Source organism: Astatotilapia calliptera, unplaced genomic scaffold (assembly GCF_900246225.1).
Source record: "Astatotilapia calliptera unplaced genomic scaffold, fAstCal1.2 U_scaffold_154, whole genome shotgun sequence".
Taxonomy (NCBI): domain Eukaryota; kingdom Metazoa; phylum Chordata; class Actinopteri; order Cichliformes; family Cichlidae; genus Astatotilapia; species Astatotilapia calliptera.
Genome location: NW_020535679.1, coordinates 1 through 26,379, shown reverse-complemented (window position 1 = coordinate 26,379; position 26,379 = coordinate 1). Strand labels below are relative to the sequence as shown.

Sequence of the window (26,379 nt, the reverse complement as noted above, 5' to 3'; positions counted from 1 at the left end):
TCACCTCAGAGTCTCCAGTCGACAGTTTGGACTCTTCAGTCCAGCACACAGACGCTTCACTGCTGAATCCTGCAGCTTGTTCTCACTCATGTCCAGCTCTGTCAGATGGGAGGGGTTGGACTTCAGAGCTGAGGCCACAACTTCACAGTGAGTCTCTGAGAGTCCACACTGAGTTAGTCTGCAGTGTTGGGGAATAACGGAATACATATACCGGCGTTACGTATTTAAACAAAATATGAGTAACAGTTTAAAATGTGGTATTCAGAACACAGTTACTTTGTTGAAATAAATGGATTACACAGCAGTCTTTTTATGTTTCATATATTAGGCTGTCCCCTCTCTATTTTTGGGAATTCCACGATGGGGGAAACCCAAACAAAACACGCATTAAGAGGCTCTAATGCCTGTGTCTCAATCTTGCGGCCCATGTCACCTCTACTTGCAGTCTGCAAAATGAAAAATTATAATTCAAAAAACTATTTAATATGAAGGCAATAGGCAGAGTGTTACAGGCATCGCCCTAAAGAATGTAGCCTCATGGGCAGTGTAGTCCGTGCTGCAGGGAGAATGGACTGTCATACCCGTGATGTGTCGGTGAACGAGGGAGGGAGAAAAAGGTGGTGTTGGCCGTCTGATTGGGATCTGGGATGCGGGGCCTCCCTGCTGCTGCGGAGCCTGGGGCGGTCTGCTTGCCTCCACCCCGGGGGAAAGGGTAACATCTCCTGCGTCTAGGTGCCGTTTCCCCCTCTGGGGGCGAGGGTACCTGGACCCAAGGTATAGAGTATGTTTGGGGAGTGTGATTGTGTGTACATGTCCATTTATGTCTATCCCTACATTGGGTGAGTGCTAAGTATTTGTACATGTGTGCATGAGAGTGGGAATGCATGTTTGTGTCTGTGTGTGCCTGTTTGTCTGTGTCTATGTGTCAGGTCGGGTCTTAGACTCCACCTCTCTGGGAACTCCCAGGCCCTCCAAAGTATGGAGGCCTATCTCCCCTCACCACACTCCCTGCCGGTAACTGATACCCTCAGGGGTCGGTGCGTTGGTGGTTCTTGGTGTCCGGGGCTGGGCTCTCACGTATGTACCAGCTCACTCCCGGTGGCTACTTTGCGGGCCCTGGCACCTGTTGCTCAGTCAGGCCTCTTCCGGTGCCATAGGGGGCCCTTGGGCCTCCGGCCTCTGGGCCTGCGACTTGGTTCACTCTGGCACAGCTGGCTGCCGGCAGAGCCGGCGGGCACACCAGTGCAGCCCCCTCTGGCTTCTGCTCCGTGGCTACTGGGTGACCCCTCGTCTGGGGCTCTCCTCAGCTCTTGCCAGGAGGGTGGCACGGATGCCCTTCCGGTGGTCCTCCTTGGGCTCTCGTATTCTGGGGTCTCTGGATGACTGGGGCCAAGATCTCCTTCATGCCTGCTTCATGCCCTGGAGGACGGGCTATGGCTCTCTACACCCTATAGCAGACCATTACATGGGGAAACCTTTTGAATACAAGCATGCATCCACACAGGGGTGCACACGGGTGTTCAGAGACATAAACTACACCCTTCTTGGCTGGTACCTCAAAGCACATTGTGCGCTGTCGGTCCTGCGTGCTGCACAACAACATTCAATATTTAGTATTTACTGCTGTTTACACTTATCTAGATTAACGCGATGGTGTTGTGTTTAGTATGTTGCTCTGTGTTTTTTGCTTGTTTTCTCTTCTTTTTCTCTCAACAGGTGATCCAGGAGATTTTTTTTTCTCTCTCTTTTTAAGTGCTCTTTCTCACTGTCCCTCTTCCCTTTGTTTTTCTTTTCCTTCATCTTTCTTTCTCCCTTTCCTATCCCCCAGTCATGTCTGTCCCGTCCGTAACAACTGAAAATAAAATAATAATAATAACAACAAAGGTTGATCAAATGGACCAATACGGCAAGGCCGCAATGATCCACTTGGTTAAGTAAATCCATTGGGTATTCTTGTTAGCCTTCAGACAACAATTCTGACGGCTAAAGAACCAAATGGGATAGGACAAAAAAACAACAACAAACAAACAAACAAACAAACAAAAACAAAACAAAACACAAAACAGAGTGACGTCATAATCTCTTGAACATCTTCACATCTGTACTTCAGCTCCTCTTACTGGTCTATATGATGGACTGATTATCCTGGACTTTACATGTTAAAGGAATTCTAAACTCAATTCTGTATTTAACAAGGATGTATCGGATAAATATATTTTATTTCTTGGAATTAGGGGTGTGATGACATTTAAAATAACAATGATTAAAAAATAAAATATCACGCCTGGTACAATCCCAGGACCCTGTTACAGGAAGCTAAGAGGCTCCGAGTTTGTTCACCCTGAACTGACGGAAATTGGGTTTACTGTTTTATAAAGAAAGTAAACTTAAAGTCTGATTCAGTTACCATGGTAACAAAACCAAACTGAACCATTAAGTAGAGTTTTGACTTATCCAAGTAACTTCACAGTTAAACCTGAATTTTCTGTACCACGAAGTCGGTTCAGTTTTTACTAGAGATGGCACGATGCCACTTTTTTATGTCCAATACCGATATTATAAATTTGGAAATCTGCCGATACTGATGTGAATCCAATAGTGTATTTCATAATCAATAAAACTGTTTTTATAAATATTTTTCTACATTTTGTACAAGTTCATACTCAAGTTTTAAAAAACAAAACATTAAAGCTATTCTGTTATACCTGCATCAGGGTTCATATGCCTTTTTCAGGGTCAAATTCAAGCACTTTTTAAGCACTTTCAAGGTTCCTTTTCAAGCTTTTCCAGCACCCCCCATGTGAATTGAACTATATGAACAGATCACAGTTCAATTCAACATATAACACTTTAAGAAATCACAAGCATCTACTTAAAATCTATTGAATTTATTATCCGTGATATTATGTACAGTTCCAATGGTTTTTGTTCATCTCCCTTAAATACACAGGCAGCCTTAAAAGTATGAAATATTCATATACAAATACACATATAAATGTGTGTACTGTCTCAGTGGCTGATAATGAACCACAGGCCTCTGTGTGAGCTTGAAGACATTTATAATGTTTAAGTAGTTTAATGTGTAGGTGCTGACCATAAACACATTTTGAATGAAAGCCAGGGAACTTTGGTAGCACAGAAACAAGAGGCTATTTTTTGTGACCATAATTCAATTCAATTCAATTCAATTCAATTCAATTTTATTTATATAGCGCCAAATCACAACAAAAGTCGCCTCAAGGCGCTTCATAGATACAGAGAAAAACCCAACAATCATATGACCCCCTATGAGCAAGCACTTTGGCGACAGTGGGAAGGAAAAACTCCCTTTTAACAGGAAGAAACCTCCGGCAGAACCAGGCTCAGGGAGGGGCGGCCATCTGCTGCGACCGGTTGGGGTGAGAGAAGGAAGACAGGATAAAGACATGCTGTGGAAGAGAGACAGAGGTTAATAACAGATATGATTCAATGCAGAGAGGTCTATTAATACATAGTGAGTGAGAAAGGTGACTGGAAAGGAAAAACTCAATGCATCATGGGAATCCCCCGGCAGCCTACATCTATTGCAGCATAACTAAGGGAGGATTCAGGGTCACCTGGTCCAGCCCTAACTATATGCTTTAGAAAAAAGGAAAGTTTTAAGCCTAATCTTAAAAGTAGAGATAGTGTCTGTCTCCCGAATCCAAACTGGAAGCTGGTTCCACAGAAGAGGGGCCTGAAAACTGAAGGCTCTCCCTCCCATTCTACTTTTAAATACTCTAGGAACAACAAGTAGGCCTGCAGAGCGAGAGCGGAGCGCTCTAATAGGGTGATATGGTACTACAAGGTCATTAAGATAAGATGGGGCCTGATTATTTAAGACCTTGTATGTGAGGAGCAGGATTTTGAATTCAATTCTGGATTTAACAGGAAGCCAATGAAGGGAAGCCAAAACAGGAGAAATATGCTCTCTCTTTCTAGTCCCTGTCAGGACTCTTGCTGCAGCATTTTGGATCAGCTGAAGGCTTTTCAGTGAGTTTTTTGGACATCCTGATAATAATGAATTACAGTAGTCCAGCCTGGAAGTAATAAATGCATGAACTAGTTTTTCAGCGTCACTCTGAGACAGGATATTTCTAATTTTAGAGATGTTGCGCAAATGGAAGAAAGCAGTCTTACATATTTGTTTAATATGTGCGTTGAAGGACATGTCCTGGTCAAAAATGACTCCAAGGTTCCTCACCGCGTTACTGGAGGCCAAGGTAATGCCATCCAGAGTAAGAATCTGATTAGATACCATATTTCTAAGATTTTCAGGGCCAAGTACAATAACCTCAGTTTTATCTGAATTAAGAAGCAGAAAGTTAGCGGCCATCCAGGTCTTTATGTCTTTAAGACATTCCTGCAGTTTAACTAATTGGTGTGTGTTATCTGGCTTCATGGACAGATAGAGCTGGGTGTCATCTGCATAGCAGTGAAAATGTATGCTATGTCTTCTAATGATACTGCCTAAGGGAAGCATGTATAATGTAAACAGAATTGGTCCTAGCACTGAACCCTGTGGAACTCCATAATTAACCTCAGTGTGTGAAGAGGACTCTCCATTTACATGCACGAATTGGAGTCTATTAGATAGATATGATACAAACCACTGCAGTGCAGTACCTGTAATACCTACAGCATGTTCTAATCGCTCTAATAGGATATTATGATCAACAGTATCGAACGCTGCACTGAGGTCTAGCAGGACAAGCACAGAGATGAGTCCACTGTCAGAGGCCATAAGAAGATCATTTGTAACCTTCACTAAAGCTGTTTCTGTGCTGTGCTGAGCTCTGAAACCTGATTGAAACTCTTCAAATAAACCATTCCTCTGCAGATGATCTGTTAGCTGTTTGACAACTACTCTTTCAAGGATTTTTGATATGAAAGGAAGGTTGGAGATTGGCCTATAATTAGCTAAGACTGCTGGGTCTAGAGATGGCTTTTTGAGTAAAGGTTTAACTACAGCCAGCTTGAAGGCCTGTGGTACATAGCCGATTATTAGAGATAGGTTGATCATATTTAAGATCGAAGAATTAATTAATGGCAGGACTTCTTTGAGCAGTTTTGTAGGAATGGGGTCTAAAAGACACGTTGATGGTTTGGAGGAAGTAATTATTGAAGTTAACTCAGAAAGATCAATTGGAGAAAAAGAGTCTAACTTAATATCAATGGTACTAAGAGTAACTGTAGATAATATTACATCTGTGGGATGATTACTGGTAATTTTTTCTCTAATGATAAAAATTTTATTTGTGAAGAAGTTCATGAAGTCATTACTAGTTAACGTTAAAGGGATGGTTGGCTCAAAAGAGCTCTGACTTTTTGTCAGCCTGGCTACAGTGCTGAAGAGAAACCTAGGGTTGTTCTTATTTTCTTCAATCAGTGATGAATAGTAAGATGTTCTGGCTTTGCGGAGGGCTTTCTTATAAAGCAGCAAACTATTTCTCCAGGCTAAATGATGATCCTCTAGATTTGTGACACGCCATTTCCTCTCCAGATTACGAGTCATCTGCTTTAGGGTACGTGTTTCAGAATTATACCACGGAGTCAGATACTTCTGATTTGAGGCCTTAGTTTTCACAGGAGCTACAGTATCCAGAGTCGTACGTAGTGAGGAGGTGAAATTATTAACAAGATAATCAACCTCTGTTGGGGTAGCGTTCAGATAGCTGCTTTGCTCTGTGTTGGTACAGGGCATTGGAGATGACAACAGTGGGTGGATTATATTCTTAAACTTAGTTACAGTGCTTTCAGAAAGACATCTACTTTGATAAAGTCTACTCTTCACCGCTGTGTAATCAATTATTGTAAAAGTAAATGTTATCAGGAAATGATCAGACAGGAGAGGGTTTTCAGGAAACACTGTTAAATGTTCAGGTTCGATGCCATATGTTAAAACAAGATCTAGAGTGTGATTAAAGTGGTGGGTGGGTTCTTTTACATTTTGAGAGAAACCAATTGAGTCTAATAACAGATTAAATGCCATGTTGAGGCTGTCATTTCTCCATATGGATCAGTCGCTCATTTTAAAATTTAAAATACGAGTAGAAAGTGATTTTTTGACTGTAAAAACCACAAGCATGTTTAACGAATCATTTTCATAACTTGAAATACAAATAGAAATTGTACATTTAAAAAAAATGCACAAGTTTTGCAAACAAAGTTATATGGTACTATTTACCTAAAAATGCAGCCAAGGCTCAGACGTTTTTCATATAACCATTTAAAACAATTTACAGAATAATCAGCTGTTCTGCATCAAATAAGAAGGTACACAAATTATTTATGCAACTCCAAAAAATTGTTTGTGTTCACTAGAAGACAGATGAGAACAGCACAGGGATAAACCTGCAGGTCTGACAGCAGTTGTGTCACTGCAATGTGCCTTTGGTGGCTTTTTAGCACCAATTGTGACGTTCACTAGTAGAACTGACACACAAAACAAAACAACAACTACACTACACACTAACTACACTAGAGAACACACTAACTCAATACTCCAAACACGGTAAACATCACAAATCTCTCACATATCAAAACACTCTCCCTCTCGCTCTCTCTCGCTGGTCACTAAAACTTCCCTCTCTTCCCAAACAACCAAATGATAAATGGCCTGTATTTGTAAAGCACTTTACTGGTCCCTAAGGACCCCAAAGCGCTTTACACATTCAGTCATCCACCCATTCACACACACACATTCACACACTGGTGATGGCAAGCTACATAGTAACCACAGCCGCCCTGGGGCGCAGTGACAGAGGCGAGGCTGCCGGACACTGGCGCCACCGGGCCCTCTGACCACCACCAGTAGGCAACGGGTGAAGTGTCTTGCCCAAGGACTCAATGACCGAGGCTGTCCAAGCCGGGGCTCGAACTGGCAAACTTCCGATTACAAGGTGAACTCCCAACTCTTGAGCCACGATTGCCACATGTTGCCATATCATTTTTTGATTGGTCGACATGGTAAATTTTTCCACCAATAGGGATGGAGGGTTTTTCTTTTTTTTCACTCATAAGCAAAGCGTGTTTGCTAGCGCTCTCCTTAGAAAACACAGTTTTTACCGTTTCTTCCCAGAGTAAACGCCACTGTCTTATTCAGAAAAAAACAAAACAAGAAAACATCAATTTTACGTGGCCTATCAACACTATTTAAAAGTTGGTATATAGCTTGAAGTCCGCACGTTCGACCCAAGTTGAAACGGAGACTCTGAGTCCGTCGACCCCAGAGGGTTAATCAGAAAGCCTTAAGTTAGCTAGTTATGTATCGGGCTAATGTTTAAAGCTTTCACTTGAGTAAATTAACTCATATTACTGCTAAGTGATGTTACCTAAGTTCACAGCATATTCCATAATAGCACTGCAATACTGCATCACACTCAGTGCATTTCAATCATTTCTCCAGTAACGTACACGTACTGGAAAATTATTTACTAGGATTCACCTATCATGCAGAGCGCAAACTCCGCCATTGTCGTTTTCCATCAAACACTCATTAAAACAGCAACCTACAGGTATGTGTGGAATACACCAGGCACAAATACACGCACACGCAGGTATGTACTGCCAATTTCCACATTTATTGAGTTGTTTGTTTTGACAGCTGACTCAGTCGCACAGCCTGACAGCTCACGAGCCCAGCTGATCTCCTCGCCGCTCCTCCCCGTCTCACTATAAACACAGCGGAGGGAGACCATCATCAGTACATAAACACCATCAGCTGTTCTTACCGGCCTCGCAGCGCCGCCCTGTTGAGCCTTCTGCTCCACTCCTCCCCGGCAGCTGCGCCCGGGGCCACGCCTCCGCCACACACCCCCACCGCCCGTTCGAGGCCGGGGAGCCGTCCGGCCGAGCCAACTCCCCCCCTCGCGAGCGAGAGAGGAAATCGGCCACCGCCATCTGTGCCCCCGGCCTATGGATCACCTTGAACTTAAAGGGCTGCAATGCCAGATACCACCGGGTGATCCGGGCGTTGGCATCTTTCATGCGGTGGAGCCACTGCAGCGGGGCGTGGTCCAAACAGAGGGTGAATGAGCGTCCCAGGAGGTAATAGCGCAGGGAGCCGACCACCCACCGGATGGCCAGGCACTCCTTCTCCACGGTGCTGTACCGGCGCTCGCGCTCCGCTAGCTTCCGGCTGATGTACAGGACAGGGCGGTCAGCTCCCCTCACCTGCTGAGACAAAACGGCTCCCAGCCCTCTGTCCGAGGCGTCAGTCTGCAGAACAAACGGGAGGGAAAAGTTAGGAGTGTGAAGCAGCGGCTCCCCACAGAGAGCGTTTTTCACTCGCACAAACGCCGCCTGGCACGGCCCCGTCCACTGGACCAGATCCGGGGCACCCTGTCGAGTGAGATCGGTCAGGGGGCTGGTTAGCTGCGCAAACCCCGGCACAAAGTGACGATAGTAACCCGCCAACCCCAAGAACCGTCTCACCTCCTTTTTCGTCCTGGGGCGCGGGCAGGATGCGATAGCCGCCGTCTTCTCCACCTGTGGCCGCACCTGCCCGCCCCCCAGGTGGTACCCCAGATACTGCACCTCCCTCCGTCCAACCGCACACTTCGTCGGATTGGCCGTGAGCCCCGCCCCCCTCAGGGACTCCAAGACCGCGGCCACCCGCAGCACATGCTCCGCCCAGGTGTCGCTGTGGATGATCACGTCTTCCAGGTAGGCGGCAGCATACGCCGCGTGCGGACGCAGTATCCGGTCCATGAGACGCTGGAAAGTGGCCGGGGCCCCGAACAGGCCGAACGGGAGTGTCACGAACTGGTATAAACCGTACGGAGTGGAGAAGGCCGTTTTCTCCTTGGCCTCGGCAGACAAGGGAATCTGCCAATAGCCCTTGGTTAAGTCCAGCGTCGTGAAAAAGCGGGCCGTGCCTAACCGGTCCAGGAGCTCGTCGACCCGAGGCATGGGTTAGGCATCAAAGCGTGACACTTCGTTCACCCTGCGATAGTCGACACAGAACCGTATAGACCCATCCTTCTTCGCCACCAGAACGATGGGGCTACACCAGGCGCTGTGCGACTCTTCTATTACTCCCATCCTCAGCATTTCCGCCAATTTCCTCTGCACGATTTTTCGCTTATGCTCCGGGAGCCTGTAGGGCCGTGAACGCACCGTCACGCCGGGCTGCGTCACAAAATGGTGCTCGATGAGGGACGTCCGGCCGGGCAGGGGGAAGAACACGTCCGCAAAGCGCTGTTGCAACGCGACAACGTCCGCTCTCTGGGCCTGTGTGAGATGGTCATCACAAGGGAGGGAGGTGGGAATGATAGAATTTGGCACCTCAGGCCCCAACTCATCTCTCTCCTTCACCAGGCTCACCAGAGAAGCGGTTTCGACCTCTCGCCACTGTTTGAGGAGATTGAGGTGATAAATCTGCGCGGCTCCTCCCCTGTCCGACCGAGCGACCTCATAGTCCACGTCCCCGACACGCCGTGTGACCACAAAGGGACCTTGCCACTTGGCGAGCAACTTCGAGCTGGAAGAAGGGAGTAACACAAGCACTTTATCCCCCGGTGAAAATTGCCTGAGTCTAGCCCCTCTGTTATACAGGCGTTGCTGACGCTGCTGAGCCTGGAGCAAATTCTCCCGTGACAACCTCCCCAAAGTGTGGAGTTTTGCTCTCAGGTCCAACACGTACTGAATCTCATTTTTGGCGGGGCTCGGACCGTCCTCCCAGCTTTCTTTAATCAGGTCGAGCACCCCACGTGGCCTCCTGCCGAACAGCAGTTCAAAGGGAGAAAATCCCGTGGAGGCCTGGGGCACCTCCCGCACTGCGAATAACAGAGGGTCTAGCCAGTGATCCCAATTGCGTTCATCCTCGTTAATGAACTTCTGAATCATGGACTTTAAGGTCTTATTCAGCCGCTCCACCAGCCCGTCAGTCTGAGGGTGGTAGACGCTGGTCCGAATAGATTTAATGCCCAGTAATTTGTACAGTTCCCGCAGTGTACGAGACATAAACGACGCGCCCTGGTCAGTCAGTATCTCTTTCGGGATTCCGACTCGGGAGATGACCTGAAACAGTGCCTGCGCCACACTCTTAGCCGAGATGGTGCGCAGCGGAACTGCTTCCGGGTACCGCGTTGCGTAATCCACCAGGACTAACACAAAGCGGTAACCGCGTGCACTCCGGTGAAACGGCCCGATGAGGTCCATGCCGATGCGCTCAAACGGGACCTCAATGAGGGGGAGAGGGCGCAGAGGCGCTCTCGGTATGGCCGGCTGGTTAACAAGTTGGCAGTCCGGGCAGGACGCGCACCAGCGGCGCACATCCGCTCGGATGCCAGGCCAATAAAATCGGGCCGTTATTCGCTCCAGAGTTTTCTCGTAGCCCATATGCCCTGCCATGGGGTTATAGTGGGCCACCTGGAAAAGCGTTTCCCGGCGGCCCTGCGGCACCAACAACTGGGTGTGTGTTTCCTCAGTCTGAGTGTCACGACTCACTCGATATAATCGGTCATTTAATAAGACGAAACGCGGGTAGGTCTGCGCGGCCTCAGGGCGCACCACGTGACCATCAATAGCCATCACTTGGTCAAAGGCTGAGCGTAGGGTGCCGTCACGAGACTGCTCCAGTGGGAAATCACCCATGGGGGACACTTCCGGGGCCGGCGGGACGTCCCGTGAGGGACCCGCCGGCTCCTCCCCCCCGGAGTTGGTGTCGGACGACCCCGCGTCACCGCTGAATGCCGCGCACACGCTACACCCCGCTTCCGGTCGTGATCGCACTCCCGCGTACTGCCCCAGTAGCTGATGAAACCCCGGCCAATTGGTACCCAGAATCAGGGGGTGCGACAGGCGCGGGCTAACCGCCGCCGTTACCCTATGTGTATGGCCCTTGTATTTTAGCAGCAGCGGCACTATGGGGTACCGGTGCACATCACCATGAACACACCTCACCTCCAACCATTCTGCCTCCAATAATGCCCCGGGGCGAACCAAGCCTTGGTGCACGAGGGTCTGTGTGCAGCCCGTGTCCACCAACGCTTGGCGTATACCCCCTCGAGTCCTTACCGGAATACTGTATGTCCCTCCTGGACCGGGGGAGGGTGCTGGGGTGCCAGCAACGCGGAACACCTGCCCCACTTCCATAAGCGGACAATCCCTCCTCAGGTGTCCCGGCTGCCCGCACTTCCAACACTCCGGCCCCGGCGTTTGTGCTGCCCTCCATGGCTCGGGGGCGGCTCCACTCGGCTCGGTTCCCCTGGACGGCACCATCGCCGCGAACGGGTTAGTGGGGCTCAGCGCCGGCAGCCGCTCTGCCTGCCCTGGTGCCGGCACACGGCGCCTCGGGGCCGGCACTGGGGCCTGTTTGGTCGGCCTCCGTCCGGCGTCCCCGGACTCCCCTGCTCCAGCGGCAAGGTGGTCCTCCGCCAGCGTCACCGCCACCTCCAAGCTTGCGGGCCGGTGGCACCGGACCCATCTCGCCGTCTCCGCTGGTAATCCTTCCGTGAACTGCTCCAGCACCACCTTGTCCACCAGCTTCGTCTCGCCCTCCGATGTTCCCGGCTGCAGCCAGCGCACCGCCGCGTCGCGCAGCTGTCGGGCCCAGGCGAATGGTCGGTCCGTTGTAGCCAGCCGACAGGCCCGGAACCGCCGGCGATGGTCTTCGGCGGTGAGCCCCAGCCTGTCCACCACCGCCCGGCTCACATCCGGGAAGCTGCTCCTTGACGCCGGAGGCAGACTCAGGGCCGCTGTTTGTGCCTCCCCAGACAGCAGGGGGAGCAGCCGCGGAGCCCACTCCTCCCGCGGCCATTGGCAAGCCTCCGCCGTGGCACGGAAGGTCTCCAAAAAAATCTGTGGGTCGTCCCCGTCCCCCATCCGGGGCACCGTCACCGACAGTGGCGAGGGCTTCGGCGTGGCAGCGGCCCTGACCAGCCGCTCCAGAACTTGTGTCTGTCGGTCCGTTTGCTCCCGCAGCGCGGCCAGGTGGGCACGCTGGTCGGCCGCCTGATCCCGGCTCATCGCCGCCATCTCCGCCAGCATCTGCGCCAAGTATTGCAGGGGCTGGGCGGGTGGCGCGGCCTGTGGGTCGGACATTTCCCCACCGGCACTTTCCTGGGTTTCGGCACCACTTGTGGAATACACCAGGCACAAATACACGCACACGCAGGTATGTACTGCCAATTTCCACATTTATTGAGTTGTTTGTTTTGACAGCTGACTCAGTCGCACAGCCTGACAGCTCACGAGCCCAGCTGATCTCCTCGCCGCTCCTCCCCGTCTCACTATAAACACAGCGGAGGGAGACCATCATCAGTACATAAACACCATCAGCTGTTCTTACCGGCCTCGCAGCGCCGCCCTGTTGAGCCTTCTGCTCCACTCCTCCCCGGCAGCTGCGCCCGGGGCCACGCCTCCGCCACAGTATGTTAGCGCACTCATCCCCGACTGTCCGAGGGAGGGGCGGGGTCACACGTTGAAACAGACAGAGGTGCAAGGCAGCCCAGGCGGGGAAAATTTGCTTTCACATTTTGCGACTCATTTTATTTCTCTATCTGATAAGAAAACTATTCAATCAGATAGTTATTTGTGGTGAATGAAATACAGTTACACTTTCAAGCACTTTTAAGCACCACATCTGAAATTCAAGCACTTTTCAAACCTTAAAAGGACAACATTAAAAGTCAAGCATTTTCAAGGATTTCAAGCACCCGTACGAACCCTGCTGTATCCAAAAAATACACTGCACCCAAAATATTTCATAGTTCAGCTACACTGATCAATCTAATAAACTTAAACCTGCACCATCCTCCCAATTCTGGTATTCTAAAGAGTACTTAGCGGAAATATTAAACAACCTAACTAATAACCAGCCACAAAATAGGGAACCACCACCCACCCTCCTCCCTGTCTGCTACATAGAAAAGGATCCTGGTGTTATTTGTCTCTCAGAAACAGTTCATAACTCATTCATGTCACCTAAAAGGTAAACCTGTTTCTCCATCACCTGTTCAGCTCTGATGATTCAGTAAGGACATCTCCTGGTTTCATCTTCATGTTTCCCTCTTACCACATATCCAAACCGACATCATGACCAGCAGCTTTACATCTGTGGCTCCAGCAAACACCAGCTGATACTAGAAATTAATATTAAATAAATTCTAACAACAGCTGATCAAGCTTAAACGTGCTGCTGTTGATTAACGCAATATCCGGCGGTTTCCTCTTTCTGGCGCAAAGTGGGTGATAAACAAACAAGAGAGAAAAGCCGATCAGCTGATCATTGATCAGTTTCATGATTGAAGTAGCAACAGGAGAGGGAGGGGGAGAGAATGAGAGGAGAAGAGGCAGCTGTGCAGCAAAGACACAGAATAACTCCAGCTTTGTGTCTTTGTTTCACTCTCGCTGAAGTCCGGGAGAAATCGATTCCTTTTCGCCTAAACATAAAATTCCGATGGCCAGTCCAGCTGTGGCTCCATAAATCAGTTGTTAAGCTTAATGTGGAAAAGCTATACAAACATTCAGAGTTGAACTTACACACTTGCTTTACTTCTACAGGGAGTGCAGAATTATTAGGCAAGTTGTATTTTTGAGGAATAATTTTATTATTGAACAACAACCATGTTCTCAATGAACCCAAAAAACTCATTAATATCAAAGCTGAATGTTTTTGGAAGTAGTTTTTAGTTTGTTTTTAGTTTTAGCTATTTTAGGGGGATATCTGTGTGTGCAGGTGACTATTACTGTGCATAATTATTAGGCAACTTAACAAAAAACAAATATATACCCATTTCAATTATTTATTTTTACTAGTGAAACCAATATAACATCTCCACATTCACAAATATACATTTCTGACATTCAAAAACAAAAAAACAAATCAGCGACCAATATAGCCACCTTTCTTTGCAAGGACACTCAAAAGCCTGCCATCCATGGATTCTGTCAGTGTTTTGATCTGTTCACCATCAACATTGCGTGCAGCAGCAACCACAGCCTCCCAGACACTGTTCAGAGAGGTGTACTGTTTTCCCTCCTTGTAAATCTCACATCTGATGATGGACCACAGGTTCTCAATGGGGTTCAGATCAGGTGAACAAGGTGGCCATGTCATTAGTTTTTCTTCTTTTATACCCTTTCTTGCCAGCCACGCTGTGGAGTACTTGGGCGCGTGTGATGGAGCATTGTCCTGCATGAAAATCATGTTTTTCTTGAAGGATGCAGACTTCTTCCTGTACCACTGCTTGAAGAATGTGTCTTCCAGAAACTGGCAGCAGGACTGGGAGTTGAGCTCGACTCCATCCTCAACCCGAAAAGGCCCCACAAGCTCATCTTTGATGATACCAGCCCAAACCAGTACTCCACCTCCACCTTGCTGGCGTCTGAGTCGGACTGGAGCTCTCTTCTGCCCTTTACCAATCCAGCCACGGGCCCATCCATCCGGCCCATCAAGACTCACTCTCATTACATCAGTCCATAAAACCTTAGAAAAATCAGTCTTGAGATATTTCTTGGCCCAGTCTTGACGTTTCAGCTTGTGTGTCTTGTTCAGTTGTGGTCGTCTTTCAGCCTTTCTTACCTTGGCCATGTCTCTGAGTATTGCACACCTTGTGCTTTTGGGCACTCCAGTGATGTTGCAGCTCTGAAATATGGCCAAACTGGTGGCAAGTGGCATCTTGGCAGCTGCACGCTTGACTTTTCCCAGTTCATGGGCAGTTATTTTGCGCCTTGGTTTTTCCACACGCTTCTTGCGACCCTGTTGACTATTTTGAATGAAACGCTTAATTGTTCGATGATCACGCTTCAGAAGCTTTGCAATTTTGAGACTGCTGCATCCCTCTGCAAGATATCTCACTATTTTTGACTTTTCTGAGCCTGTCAAGTCCTTCTTTTGACCCATTTTGCCAAAGGAAAGGACGTTGCCTAATAATTATGCACACCTGATATAGGGTGTTGATGTCATTAGACCACACCCCTTCTCATTACAGAGATGCACATCACCTAATATGCTTAATTGGTAGTAGGCTTTCGGGCCTATACAGCTTGGAGTAAGACAACATGCATGAAGAGGATGATGTGGACAAAATACTCATTTACCTAATAATTCTGCACTCCCTGTAGTTTTCTCCGAGATGAAATGCTGCAGTTTGGAGGCACGTAGAAAGGCTCCAAATGCTCAACCAGACCGCCGACAGGCCTCGCACGCAACAGCCGCTCTATCACGTGACGAATACTGATCTACTGTGCTAAGGTCATGAGCTGGGTTATGCCATGTAGCAAGTTTTGTGAGGTGATTTTGTGATACTTCGGATCGGATTAAAAAAAATTTTATTTGTCTCCGATATCTGATCCAGTAATTTAGGTCACTATCGGACCGATACCGATACGTTATATCGGATCTCTCCATGTCTAGTTTTTACCGGGGTAAATTGCCATGGTAACATATGCTGTGAACTTATGCCAGAGCAGTTTAAGATCCAGATTAGAGAGCAACAGGTATGACATCACTGCCTCTTGGCCAGTAAGCTGCCACCATTCCTGGAGGATCAGTCCGAGCTCTGTGCGCCAGCAGTAGGTACACAGCATGAGCTCAGTAAAATTAACAAAAACAACACAGATGTTTCACGCTGCAACACTGCCCCCTGGTGACGGGAAACAACTACAAGAAGCAGATTTTGGTTTCTAAGGTGCTGAACAAAGACACACACCTATGTGGTGGCATATTTCTCTATAAATGATAAAACATGAAGATTTTCAATAAACTTTTTAACAAGTCAGGAAAAAAAATGTACTGATCTATTGGGCAGTTTGATATAATCATATATATTGGATGACGATATAAAAACGTCTATGGTTTCATTTTACGCTATCGTTTGTTTCGCAGTTCGCAAAATTAACTGTTTACGGCAATAATTTTTCATGGTTTTGATGGTCACTGTACTTGTTATATTAATTTAGTTAATTAAGTTCTCTTTCTCTTATATTTAATATAACCACACTACGCACGGAAAAGTGCCTGTTTTTATGCGTTGTCGTTAGCAACAACGACGGTAAAACCATCGCGTGTCCGCTTGTTTATTTTCCACATAAACCTTTCACAATAAAGCTCAAGATCCTGTTGAGACCTTTCAAAATAAACGGAATCATGTGAAAGAGTATGCAGAGTGTTTACGGATGACAAGCAAAAAGAGCCGTCAGGTGCTAGAAAATAAGCCTTAGACTCAAACGTTAGAACAGGCTTTTCCCCGCAGCACGCCGTGTAATAAATACTCAAAGAAATATTGGCTGTTACAACTTATGTCTAAAACAAGGTTAAAACACTCGACTCCAGGTACATGACGCCCAGCTGGAAACACTTCACACAAGTCGAGCTGCCCGAGATTCACAGAATTTACAGAAAATGTAAACTTTTTGTGATTTATATCGTTGTTGGGACAATAGATGTCTTATATCGGGATATGAGATTTTGGTCATATCGCACAGCCCTACTGATCTACACTAATTAAAGGTGTTAATGATCACATCTGGACTCACCGAGCCTTTCTGCAGTTTCTCACAGCTGGAATCAGTCTGTGTCGTCCCTGCTCTGATGTGTTGTACTTCTGCAGGTCCAACTCATCCAGAACCTCCTCTGACATCTGCAGCATGAAGGCCAGAGCTGAGCAGTGGATCTCAGAGAGTTTCTTCTCTGATCTGTTCTCTGACTTCAGGAACTCTTGGATCTCCTGATGTACTGAGAGGTCGTTCATCTCCATCAGACAGTGGAAGATGTTGATGCTTCTGTCAGGAGAGATTTTATCACTGTTCATCTCCTTCAGGCTCTTGATGACTCTCTGGATGGTTTCTGGAATATTCTCTGTCTGACCCAGCAGACCTCCTAAGAGTCTCTGGTTGGACTCCAGACAAAGGCCATGAAGGAAGCGAACAAACAGGTCCAGATGACCGTTTTTACTCTGGAGGGATTTAGACATGACTCTCATCAGCAAATCATCCGAAAATGAAATGTAATAGTAAGGATCATCTGGATTATTTTCCAAGAAGTTCTTCAGCACCATTGTCTTCCTGTTGGTGTGACAGTGGAACATGTAGACTGCAGCCAGAAACTCCTGAATGCTCAGATGAACAAAGCAGTAGACTGGTTTCTGGAAGATCACACACTCTCTTTTGAAGATCTCTGTACAAACTCCTGAGTACACCGAGGCCTCTGTCACATCCAGACCACACTGCTCCAGGTCTTCTTGGTAGAACATGATGTTTCCTTTCTCCAGATGTTCAAACGCCAGCCTCCCCAGCTTCAGAAGAACTTCCCTGTCAGCCTCCGTGAGCTCCTGTGGACTCGTCTCACGTCCCTCATGGTACTTGTTCTTCTTCCTCTTTGTCTGAACCAGCAGGAAGTGTGAGTACATGTCAGTCAGGGTCTTGGGCAGCTCTCCTCTCTGCTCTGTAGTCAACATGTGCTCCAGAACTGTAGCAGTGATCCAGCAGAAGACTGGGATACTACACATGATGTGGAGGCTCCTGGATGTCTTCATGTGGGAGATGATTCTGCTGGACAGCTCTTCATCACTGAATCTCCTCCTGAAGTACTCCTCCTTCTGGGCGTCATTGAAGCCTCGTACTTCTGTTAGCCTGTCAACACACGTAGGAGGGATCTGATTGGCTGCTGCAGGTCGGGAAGTTATCCAGACGAGAGCCGAGGGAAGCAGATTCCCTTGGATGAGGTTTGTCAGCAGCTGGCTGACTGATGACTTCTGTGTGACATCAGAAAGCAGCTTCCTGTTGGTGAAATCCAATGAAAGTCTGGTTTCATCCAGGCCGTCAAAGATGAACAAAAGCTGAGAGACAGCCAGCTTCTCTGCTGTGACCTTCTGTAATGTTGGATGGAAAACATGGAGCAGCTCCAGAAGACTGCACTGCTCATCTCTGATCAGGTTCAGCTCCCTGAATGAAAGCAGAACCACCACACTGACATGTTGGTTCTCCAAGCCCTCTGCCCAGTCCAGAGTGAACTTCTGCACTGCGAAGGTTTTTCCAACACCAGCCACGCCGTTGGTCAGAACCACTCTGATGGGTCTCTGTTGGTCAGGTAAGGCTTTAAAGATGTCCTGGCACCTGATTGGACTGTCATGGAGGGCGTCCATCTTGGAAGCTGTCTCCAGCTGCCTCACCTCATGTTGGGTATGAACCTCTTCACTCTGTCCCTCTGTGATGTAGAGCTCAGTGTAGATCCTGTTGAGGAGGGTTCTACTTCCTGTTTCATCACTTCCTTCAGTCACATGTTCACATCTCCTCCTCAGACTGATCTTATGTTCATCTAAAACCTCCTGCAGACCAACATCTGCTGAAAGAAAGAAAAACAGAAATAAAACTCTTTAATGTCTGAACAACAACAAGAAGTCCAGTTTTCAGAAATGAGTCCATCAGCAGACAGATGTTCAGTCTTACTTTGTACACAGCTGCTCTGACTGGCAGTCTGCAGTCCAGCTCTGGTTCTGGATCTTTCTCCACACTGGGGACAGGACGAGTCTCCTGATGAAGCAGACTGGTCCCAGTATGAGGAGATGCACTGTCTGCATAACCAGTGTCCACAGCTGGTAGAGACTGGATCCTTCAGGACGTTCTGACACAAAGCACAGCAGGACAGCTGCTCCTCCTCACAGACACCACTCCTCTTCCTCCCTCTGTGAACACATTTCTTTATCACTAAAATCATTGACTGTCAGTGACAAACATCCAGATTTGATGACACTGTGCAGAAGCTCTGATGGTCACAGAGAAAAGTCAAAGTGGAGAAACTTGTGTTTGAGTTCAGAATCCAAGTTTCCTTTGCTGTTCCTGCCTGTCTTATTAAACACAGAGTGATCAGCCTACAAACTCCACAGTAAAAGCCTTCATCACAGAGCTGATTATGTCCTTCACTGGATGTACTGGAAGTTTGGGATCCATCACTTTGAACTGACCTTTGACCTCCTCTAAAAACTGTGGTGGAGCAGCGGTGTCACATTAAGAGCTTTCAGCTTTATTTTGAAAGAGTTCAGTCAGCAGGAAGTGAACTTCTGGGTTCTGATTTTCTTTCTCTTATTTTACAGAAGTGAAAAAGAAGAAGTAAAAGCTTTGAAATGATCCGAGTGATATTTTTGAACATTGCCACCAAATTGAGTTCAGCCTCCAGCAGTAACTTTGTTTCATGATGCCTCCCTGATGATGTGATGTTTGATTACAAACCTGTTTATGTGTTAGACATTAATCACATGAACACAGGCAGAAAAAAGAAGACAATGAAACAAATGACAGAAACGTGTTCCTTCACTGCCATAATCCATATTTTCTATGTAGAGATGTTTGTAAAGAACACGTGTGCAGCGCTTTGTTCTGAGTATCTGCTGTCAGCACACAGTGCAGCAATAACTACAACCACACGTTTCTGTAGATCCTGAACATCAGCCTGGAGGAATCTGACCTCAGGTCTGCACACAGAGGAGCTTCACCTCTGGGATGATGCTGGCTTCAGCTCCTTCCACAATCAGGCAGAAGCTTCTGCACCATCAGGACACAAACAGAGAGGAGCTTCTATCCTCAGACCATCCAAGTCCTAAATCAGAACATGCTCCCCTCATAGCATCACCATCAGGGTTTAAACAGGACCTTACATCATGTTCTTGTCTCACTGTCATATTTCAGATCATACCTGATTCATTATGACGTCACACGCTGCTACACTGATCCTGCTGCTTCATTACTGCTGATATTACTCTGCTCACTCTGTTCAGTTACTCTGTTTACATCACTTTGCTCATTTGCTTTGTTCTGCTTGCACTGCTCTGTCAGTACATGCTGTGCTAATGTGGCACAAAGCACTTTAACATTACATCTGCACAATGTTTCATTATTTCATTTAATGATTGTTTCTAATGTTTTGTCCAGTCACAGGAGCAGCTCAGCACATTTCACTGTGTTGTACGTGTTTGACGATGCCTGTGACAAATAAACAGCCTCGGACTCTTCAATCTTCTTCTTTCTTTGGAGATCAGCTCAGTGGCCTGTTGAGACCATCTTTCTGTTTCTGATGACTCAGTTCAGATTATTATCCTGAGTCCAATATTCCTCTCTCATTTGTGTTCTGGGTCATCTTTGTCTCCTTTAAGTTTAAGATCACTTTTATGTAGACATATAAAATTACAAAGTGGTCACAGAATTTCAAACACCCGTAAATGAGTCAGCAGCTCTCTTACATGGTCAGCTGAGCTCCATGACTGAAGAACATTGTTGCTGCAGGTTCATGACTGAAGTGTGGAGGTATGTCTTTGGACCAGTCACTCCTCACAGATACACAGCTGGATACTGGAGACTGTGACCTCTGACCTCTGCAAACACAAACACATCACATGAATTACTGATTAATCTCTGTTTAAAATAGTTTAAGCAGCTGCAAACACACAAACTGGATAATGTGATGGTTTCTGTCAGTAATAGTTGTCTCAGATTAGAGTACAGACTGCTGCAGAGATGTTCACATCAACAGAGAAGAAATCATTACCTTGGATTGCATTACTACTAGGATTAATACTAGCATTATCGTACCCGGACCACCATTAGGAATCATTTATGATGTCACTGGTAGAACACATTTATAGAAACATCCTTTGAACTCTGACTTAGCAGCTCTCTTACATGGTCAGCTGAGCTCCATGAATGAAATTCACTGTTGGTGCAGGTTCATCACTGACATATGGGGGTCTGTCTTTGGACACGTCACTCCTCACAGACACACAGCTGGATACTGGAGACTGTGATCTCTGACCTCTGCAAATACAACCACATTGCATTCATTTCACATCAATTAGTATACCACAAAAGACATGCAAGAAACACAGTATGAAGGCAAACTTCTGGCTTCAATAACATTCAATAGGTCAGGTGGAAACTTTTCTCAGATTTGATTCAGGTTTTTATAGAACGATCCAGCCAAAAAAAATATACCATTAGGTCAGGGGTCAGCAACCTTTAACACCCAAAGAGCCATTTGGAGCCGGTTTCCACGCAAAAGAAAACACTGGGAGCCACAAATACTTTTTGACATCTAAAATGAAGATAACACTGTATATATTGTTTTTTACCTTTATGCTTTGTGTGAACAACTAAGGTGTGTTGCTTGTGAAATCCATGAAGTGCTACAGAGAAAATTACATTTTATTTATGTAATTAACACATTTTGAACTCTTAAAGAAATATAACAAAAGGAAAGACACCCAGCTGAACTAAAATGATCCAGCAAACAAAAACTGTTGTGAGTCACCACCCTTATATCACCTTTGGGCTTTTGGAGCCTTGACCTGACTTTTAAAAAGATAATTGAATTGAATAATTACAAAGTGGTCACAGAATTTCAAACACCCGTAAATGAGTCAGCAGCTCTCTTACATGGTCAGCTGAGCTCCATGATTGAAGACCTTTGTTGGTGCAGGTTCATGACTGAAGTCTGGAGGTCTGTCTCTGGACCAGTCACTCCTCACAGACACACAGCTGGATGCTGGAGACTGTGACCTCTGACCTCTGCAAACACAAACATCAATAACTGATCAGTTCTCTCTGACAGCCATATGATCAGCTGATCCCTCTGTGATATTGTGGCTGCCTCATAAGGCTGACAGGTCAGCCAATCATCAGCCAGTCTTTCTGTCTCTGAATGAACTCAGTTTGTTCTCAGCTCTTCTCTCTGATTCTGCTGCACTGACTTCACTTAAACTTACAGAGTTCAGATCTTAGCAAGAAAACAAGTCAATAAAAATCAAACTCAGATCAAACAGTTTGAACCAATCACAGATCAATGATTCTGTCATGGTTATGTTGAAATGACTAATAAAGTTAGTAGTGTTCTTACATTATTGCTGCAGGTCCATGACTGTAAGGTGGAGGTGTTTGTGTAACCCCGTCACTCCTCACAGACACACAGCTGGATGCTGCAGATGCTGCTCCGTCCTCTTCCTCCATCTTCTTGATGTCAGGGTGGAGTTAGTCTGAGAGGTAAACACACACACTCAGAGGTGCTGTTGTACTGGAAGCATCACACTGACGGGATTCTAATGTTGGAGCTTTGGCCCTAAAGTCCAAACCAGTTATTTTAGAGGCTCAAAGTCTTTAAAAAACACCAAAACTATCACATTATTTAATAAGTACATGATCAGGTGGATGAAGGAACTCAGAGTGTTTGGGATCATCATCATGGTGAGGAGCCCACATGTTACAGCTCCTTTGGAGAGAAGCTGAGGATCACTGCAGGAAGTGAGCTCATGAAACCAAAGTGCTGTTTGTGAGCAGGATGACTCTGTGTTATTGGGCCTGCTCTGTGTTCTACATAAGATAAGATAAGATAAGATAAGATAAGATAAGATAAGATAAGATAACCTTTATTAGTCCCACACGTGGGAAATTTGTTTTGTCACAGCAGGAAGTGGACAGTGCAAAAGTTATGACGCAAAAATTAGAATACAATAAGAATAAATACAGTACACAACTGTACAGAATAGAATAAAATAATATACTATATACAGTAGAATAAAATAGAATAAAAATATACAATAAGATAAAAATAGAATACGAATGCTATATACAACTGAGTAAAAATACAACGATGCCAGAAAAGATTATTGCACTTAGTGTTATTGCACATGTGTGGATGTGTGTGTTTGTTCAGTTAAAGTCTTTGTTGTGGAGTCTGACAGCAGTGGGGAGGAAAGACCTGCGAAATTTCTCCGTCCCACACCGTGGGTGCCGCAGTCTCCCACTGAAGGAGCTGCTCAGTGCTGTCACAGTCTGCTGCATGGGGTGGGAGACGTTGTCCAACAGGGATGACAGCTTAGCCGCCATTCTCCTGTCACTCACCACCTCCACTGGGTCCAGAGGGCATCCTAGAACAGAGCTGGCCCTTCAGATCAGCCTGTTCAGTCTCTTCCTGTCCCCAGCAGAGATGCTGCCGCCCCAGCAGACCACACCATAAAAGATAGCAGAAGCCACCACAGAGTCATAGAAGGTCTTCAGGAGTGGGCCCTCCACCCCAAACGACCTGAGTCTCCGCAGCAGGTACAGCCTGCTCTGCCCTTTCCTGTAGAGGGCGTCTGAGTTATGAGTCCAGTCCAGTCTATTGTTCAGATGAACACCAAGGTACCTGTAGCTGTCCACAGCCTCAATGTCCATACCTTGGATGTTCAGTGGTTGCAGCGGAGAATGCTTGTGCCTGCGGAAGTCTACCACCAGCTCCTTGGTTTTACTGGCGTTGATCTGGAGGTAGTTCAGCTGGCACCAGTCCACAAAGTCTTGAGTCAGTCCTCTGTACTCCTTGTCGTCCCCATCAGTGATGAGGCCGACTATTGCAGAGTCATCAGAGAACTTCTGCAGGAAGCACTGGGTGGAATTGTGGGAGAAGTCTGCAGTGTAGATGGTGAAGAGGAACGGAGCCAGAACCGTTCCCTGTGGGGCCCCCGTACTGCAGACGACCCTGTCCGACACACAGCCCTGAGTCCTCACATACTGTGGTCGGTCGGTGAGGTAGTCCAAAATCCAGGTAGTGAGGTGATGGTCCACTCCAGAGTTCTCCAGCTTGTCCTTCAGAACCGAGGGAAGAATAGTGTTGAAGGCACTGGAGAAATCAAAGAACATGATTCTCACAGTGCTTCCAGCGGTCTCCAGGTGAGCGAGGGAACGATGTAGGAGGTGAATGACGGCATCATCCGCTCCAATGCCAGGCTGGTAGGCAAACTGAAGTGGGTCCAGTGATGAGCTTGTTAGGCGCCGAAGCTGAGCCAGGACCAACCGCTCCAGGGTCTTCATCAGGTGGGATGTCAGAGCCACCGGCCTGTAGCTGTTGAGGTCCTTGGGGTGTGAAGTCTTTGGCACTGGTACAACACAGGAGGTTTTCCAGAGCTGTGGGACTCTTCCCAACCTCAGGCTCAGGTTGAAGAGGTGCTCTTCTATTGATCTGAAGTATGATCAATACTTCAAATATCTGTAAACATATCATCTTATATTTGTTGCACTTGGTCACATCTGTCTTTAAAAATAGATTTTTAATGTCACTGAGAGTTCTTTTCTACCTTTATTGATTTATTTTGGAAAAAATTAAATATAAAGCTGCCAAAAACTGCCTGCAGCTTCTGCTCTGTGACAGGAAACTACTGCCAGGATCAAAAAAACTTCAGATTATTCATCACAGAGTGTTTATAGATCACAGGACACGTTACAGTTTTACTGTCGATGTGTTAGTTTAAAAGAATGACTTGATAAGATCTTACTGTGAATCTGCGCGCTCATTGGCTAATACCCTGAGACTGACAGGTGGTTATCCAATCAGCGTGCGGCATCACACGGACATAAGTTTGTTTCTGAAGGGATTTTCAGATTAGACCTGATGTTTCTGCCTACAGCCTGTTTACCGATATAATCAATATCAGATATCAGAGCAACAGAAACCTCGGTGATCAGGACGCCGGGACTGAGAACAGGAAGTGGCTCAAACATCGCACTTTCATAAAATCAGCCTGAACTCCATTCAGAGTTTCTGTCGCCATTTTAGTTTTTAAAAATGTCGTGATAAAGGCGGGTCTTACTGTGAACTGCGCGTTCATTGGCTAATAACTTGAGATTGACAAGTCGTTATCCAATGAGCGCGCGGCTTCTCCCGACATAAAGATGTTTCCTTTGAAAAACCAAAGTCTGATTATTTTTGCCTCCACTGACGGAGCCTGTTGTTCCCGCCACAGAGACACAGTAATGTCAGAGCGGTGTTAACACTCACCTGCCTCAGCACAGCTCTCACTCTCCTCCTGCTCTCTCAGCTAAACTCACTTTGTCGCATGGAGTCACAAACCACCTGCAACTCAACACCTCAAAGACTAAGGAACTGGTTGTGGACTTCGGGAGGTCCAGAGAAGGTCCACTGCCTGTTCAGATAGAGGGGGAGGAGGTGGAGGTGGTCAACAAGTACAAGTACCTCGGGCTGTGGGTGGACAATAAACTGGACTGGTCATGCAACACAGGGCACCTGTATAAAAAAGCCCAAAGCTGACTGTACTTCCTCAGGAGGCTGAGGTCTTTTAACATCTGCAGGAAGCTCCTGAGGATGTTTTACCAGTCAGTGGTTGCTGGAGTACTTTTCTATGCTGTGGTGTGCTGGGGGAGCAGCACAGCAAAGAGGGACTCATCCAGGCTGGAGAAACTGATCAGGAAGGCTAGCTCTGTGGTCGGCATGAAGCTGGACACTCTGGTGACAGTGGCAGAGAAAAGGACACTAAAAAAACTGCTGGACATTATGAACAATGCTGGACATCCTCTGCACACGGCCATAAACAATCAGAAGAGTCTGTTCAGTGACAGGTTGCTTCTCCCCAAGACAAGAACTAACAGACTTAAAAACTCCTTTGTCCCACATGCCATCAGACTGTTTAACTCCTCTCTGGAGGGGAGAGGGAGGGGAAACAGGAGGACAAAGGAGGGGGGAACAACTAAGCTGTAGTGCCTCTTCACCTCACTGTACAATACCTTGTGCAATACTTTTTGTAAATAGTCAACAGTGCAATAGACTCAATACTTGAAATGTGCAATTCACTTGTATTTTAATTTTTTATTCCTATTTATTCTATTTATCCCCTTTGTATATTTTATTTATATTTGTCTCTGTATTTATATATATGTGTGTGTGTGTGTGTGTGTGTGTGTGTGTGTGTGTGTGTGTGTGTGTGTGTGTGTGTGTGTGTGTGTGTGTGTGTATATATAACAATTCTGTAACTGTAACTTCGGTCGTTGCTGTGCTTTTTTTGGAAGTCGAATTTCCCAGAGGAACCCACCCAAGGGATTAATAAAGTTCTATCTTATCTTATCTTATCTTATCTTATCTTATCTTATCTTATCTTATCTTATCTTATCTTATCTTACTTCCTCTCTACTTACAGGAAACCATCGCTCAGAGGAGCCGACCGGCCTCACGTTTCACCCACAGACACGAACAGCATGGAATTATGTTATGTCATAAGAAGAAACATATTCATGTTAACACTCACCTGCCTCAGCTCCACCTTCTTCCTCCTGCTGCTCTGAACGGAGGATCAACACTTTCACTTTCACTGCTCCTCCCTAAACACAGAGGATGCTGGGACTTGTAGTCTTTACCTTGTGTGATATTTATAGCTGTGACACTAAATCACAGCACGAAGACTACCTGCAAACATGTCACAGGCGATAAAAGTTTCACATTAAAGGTGAAGTTATTTTTCTGTCTCATGTTCAATAAACAGTGAGCTGGGAAAACTGAAGAACAGACTTCAGACGTTCCCTGCAGAGTTTCTGCTGCATGTCTGCATGTTGCTGAGACTGAGCTGAAATGATGCAGCTGTGGATGGGTTTATGGCACGTTTGGTT

At 46.6% G+C, this 26,379-nt stretch overlaps 1 protein-coding gene across 1 annotated transcript; it reads right to left on the bottom strand.

Moving 5' to 3' along the window:
* Positions 1-26,104, bottom strand: LOC113017590 (protein NLRC3-like). The gene is made up of 8 exons (XM_026160737.1): positions 26,022-26,104; positions 21,851-21,986; positions 21,391-21,522; positions 20,641-20,772; positions 20,202-20,333; positions 18,415-18,650; positions 16,504-18,310; positions 1-178 (listed from the first exon to the last, which is right to left on the bottom strand). Exons 2-8 carry the CDS (start codon positions 21,958-21,960, stop codon positions 1-3), a joined length of 2,727 nt encoding a protein of 908 aa, XP_026016522.1. The 5' UTR covers positions 21,961-21,986; positions 26,022-26,104.
* Between the last annotated feature and the right edge of the window lie 275 nt (positions 26,105-26,379).

Coding starts and splice junctions, on each gene's coding strand:
- LOC113017590 (XM_026160737.1), bottom strand. CDS start 21,960: ATGGAGGAAGAGGACGGAGCAGCATCTGCAGCATCCAGCTGTGTGTCT. Junction 21,523..21,850: donor CATGGACCTGCAGCAATAAT/GTAAGAACACTA, acceptor TTGTGTTTGCAG/AGGTCAGAGGTCACAGTCTC. Junction 18,311..18,414: donor TCAGAGCAGCTGTGTACAAA/GTAAGACTGAAC, acceptor TCTTTCTTTCAG/CAGATGTTGGTCTGCAGGAG.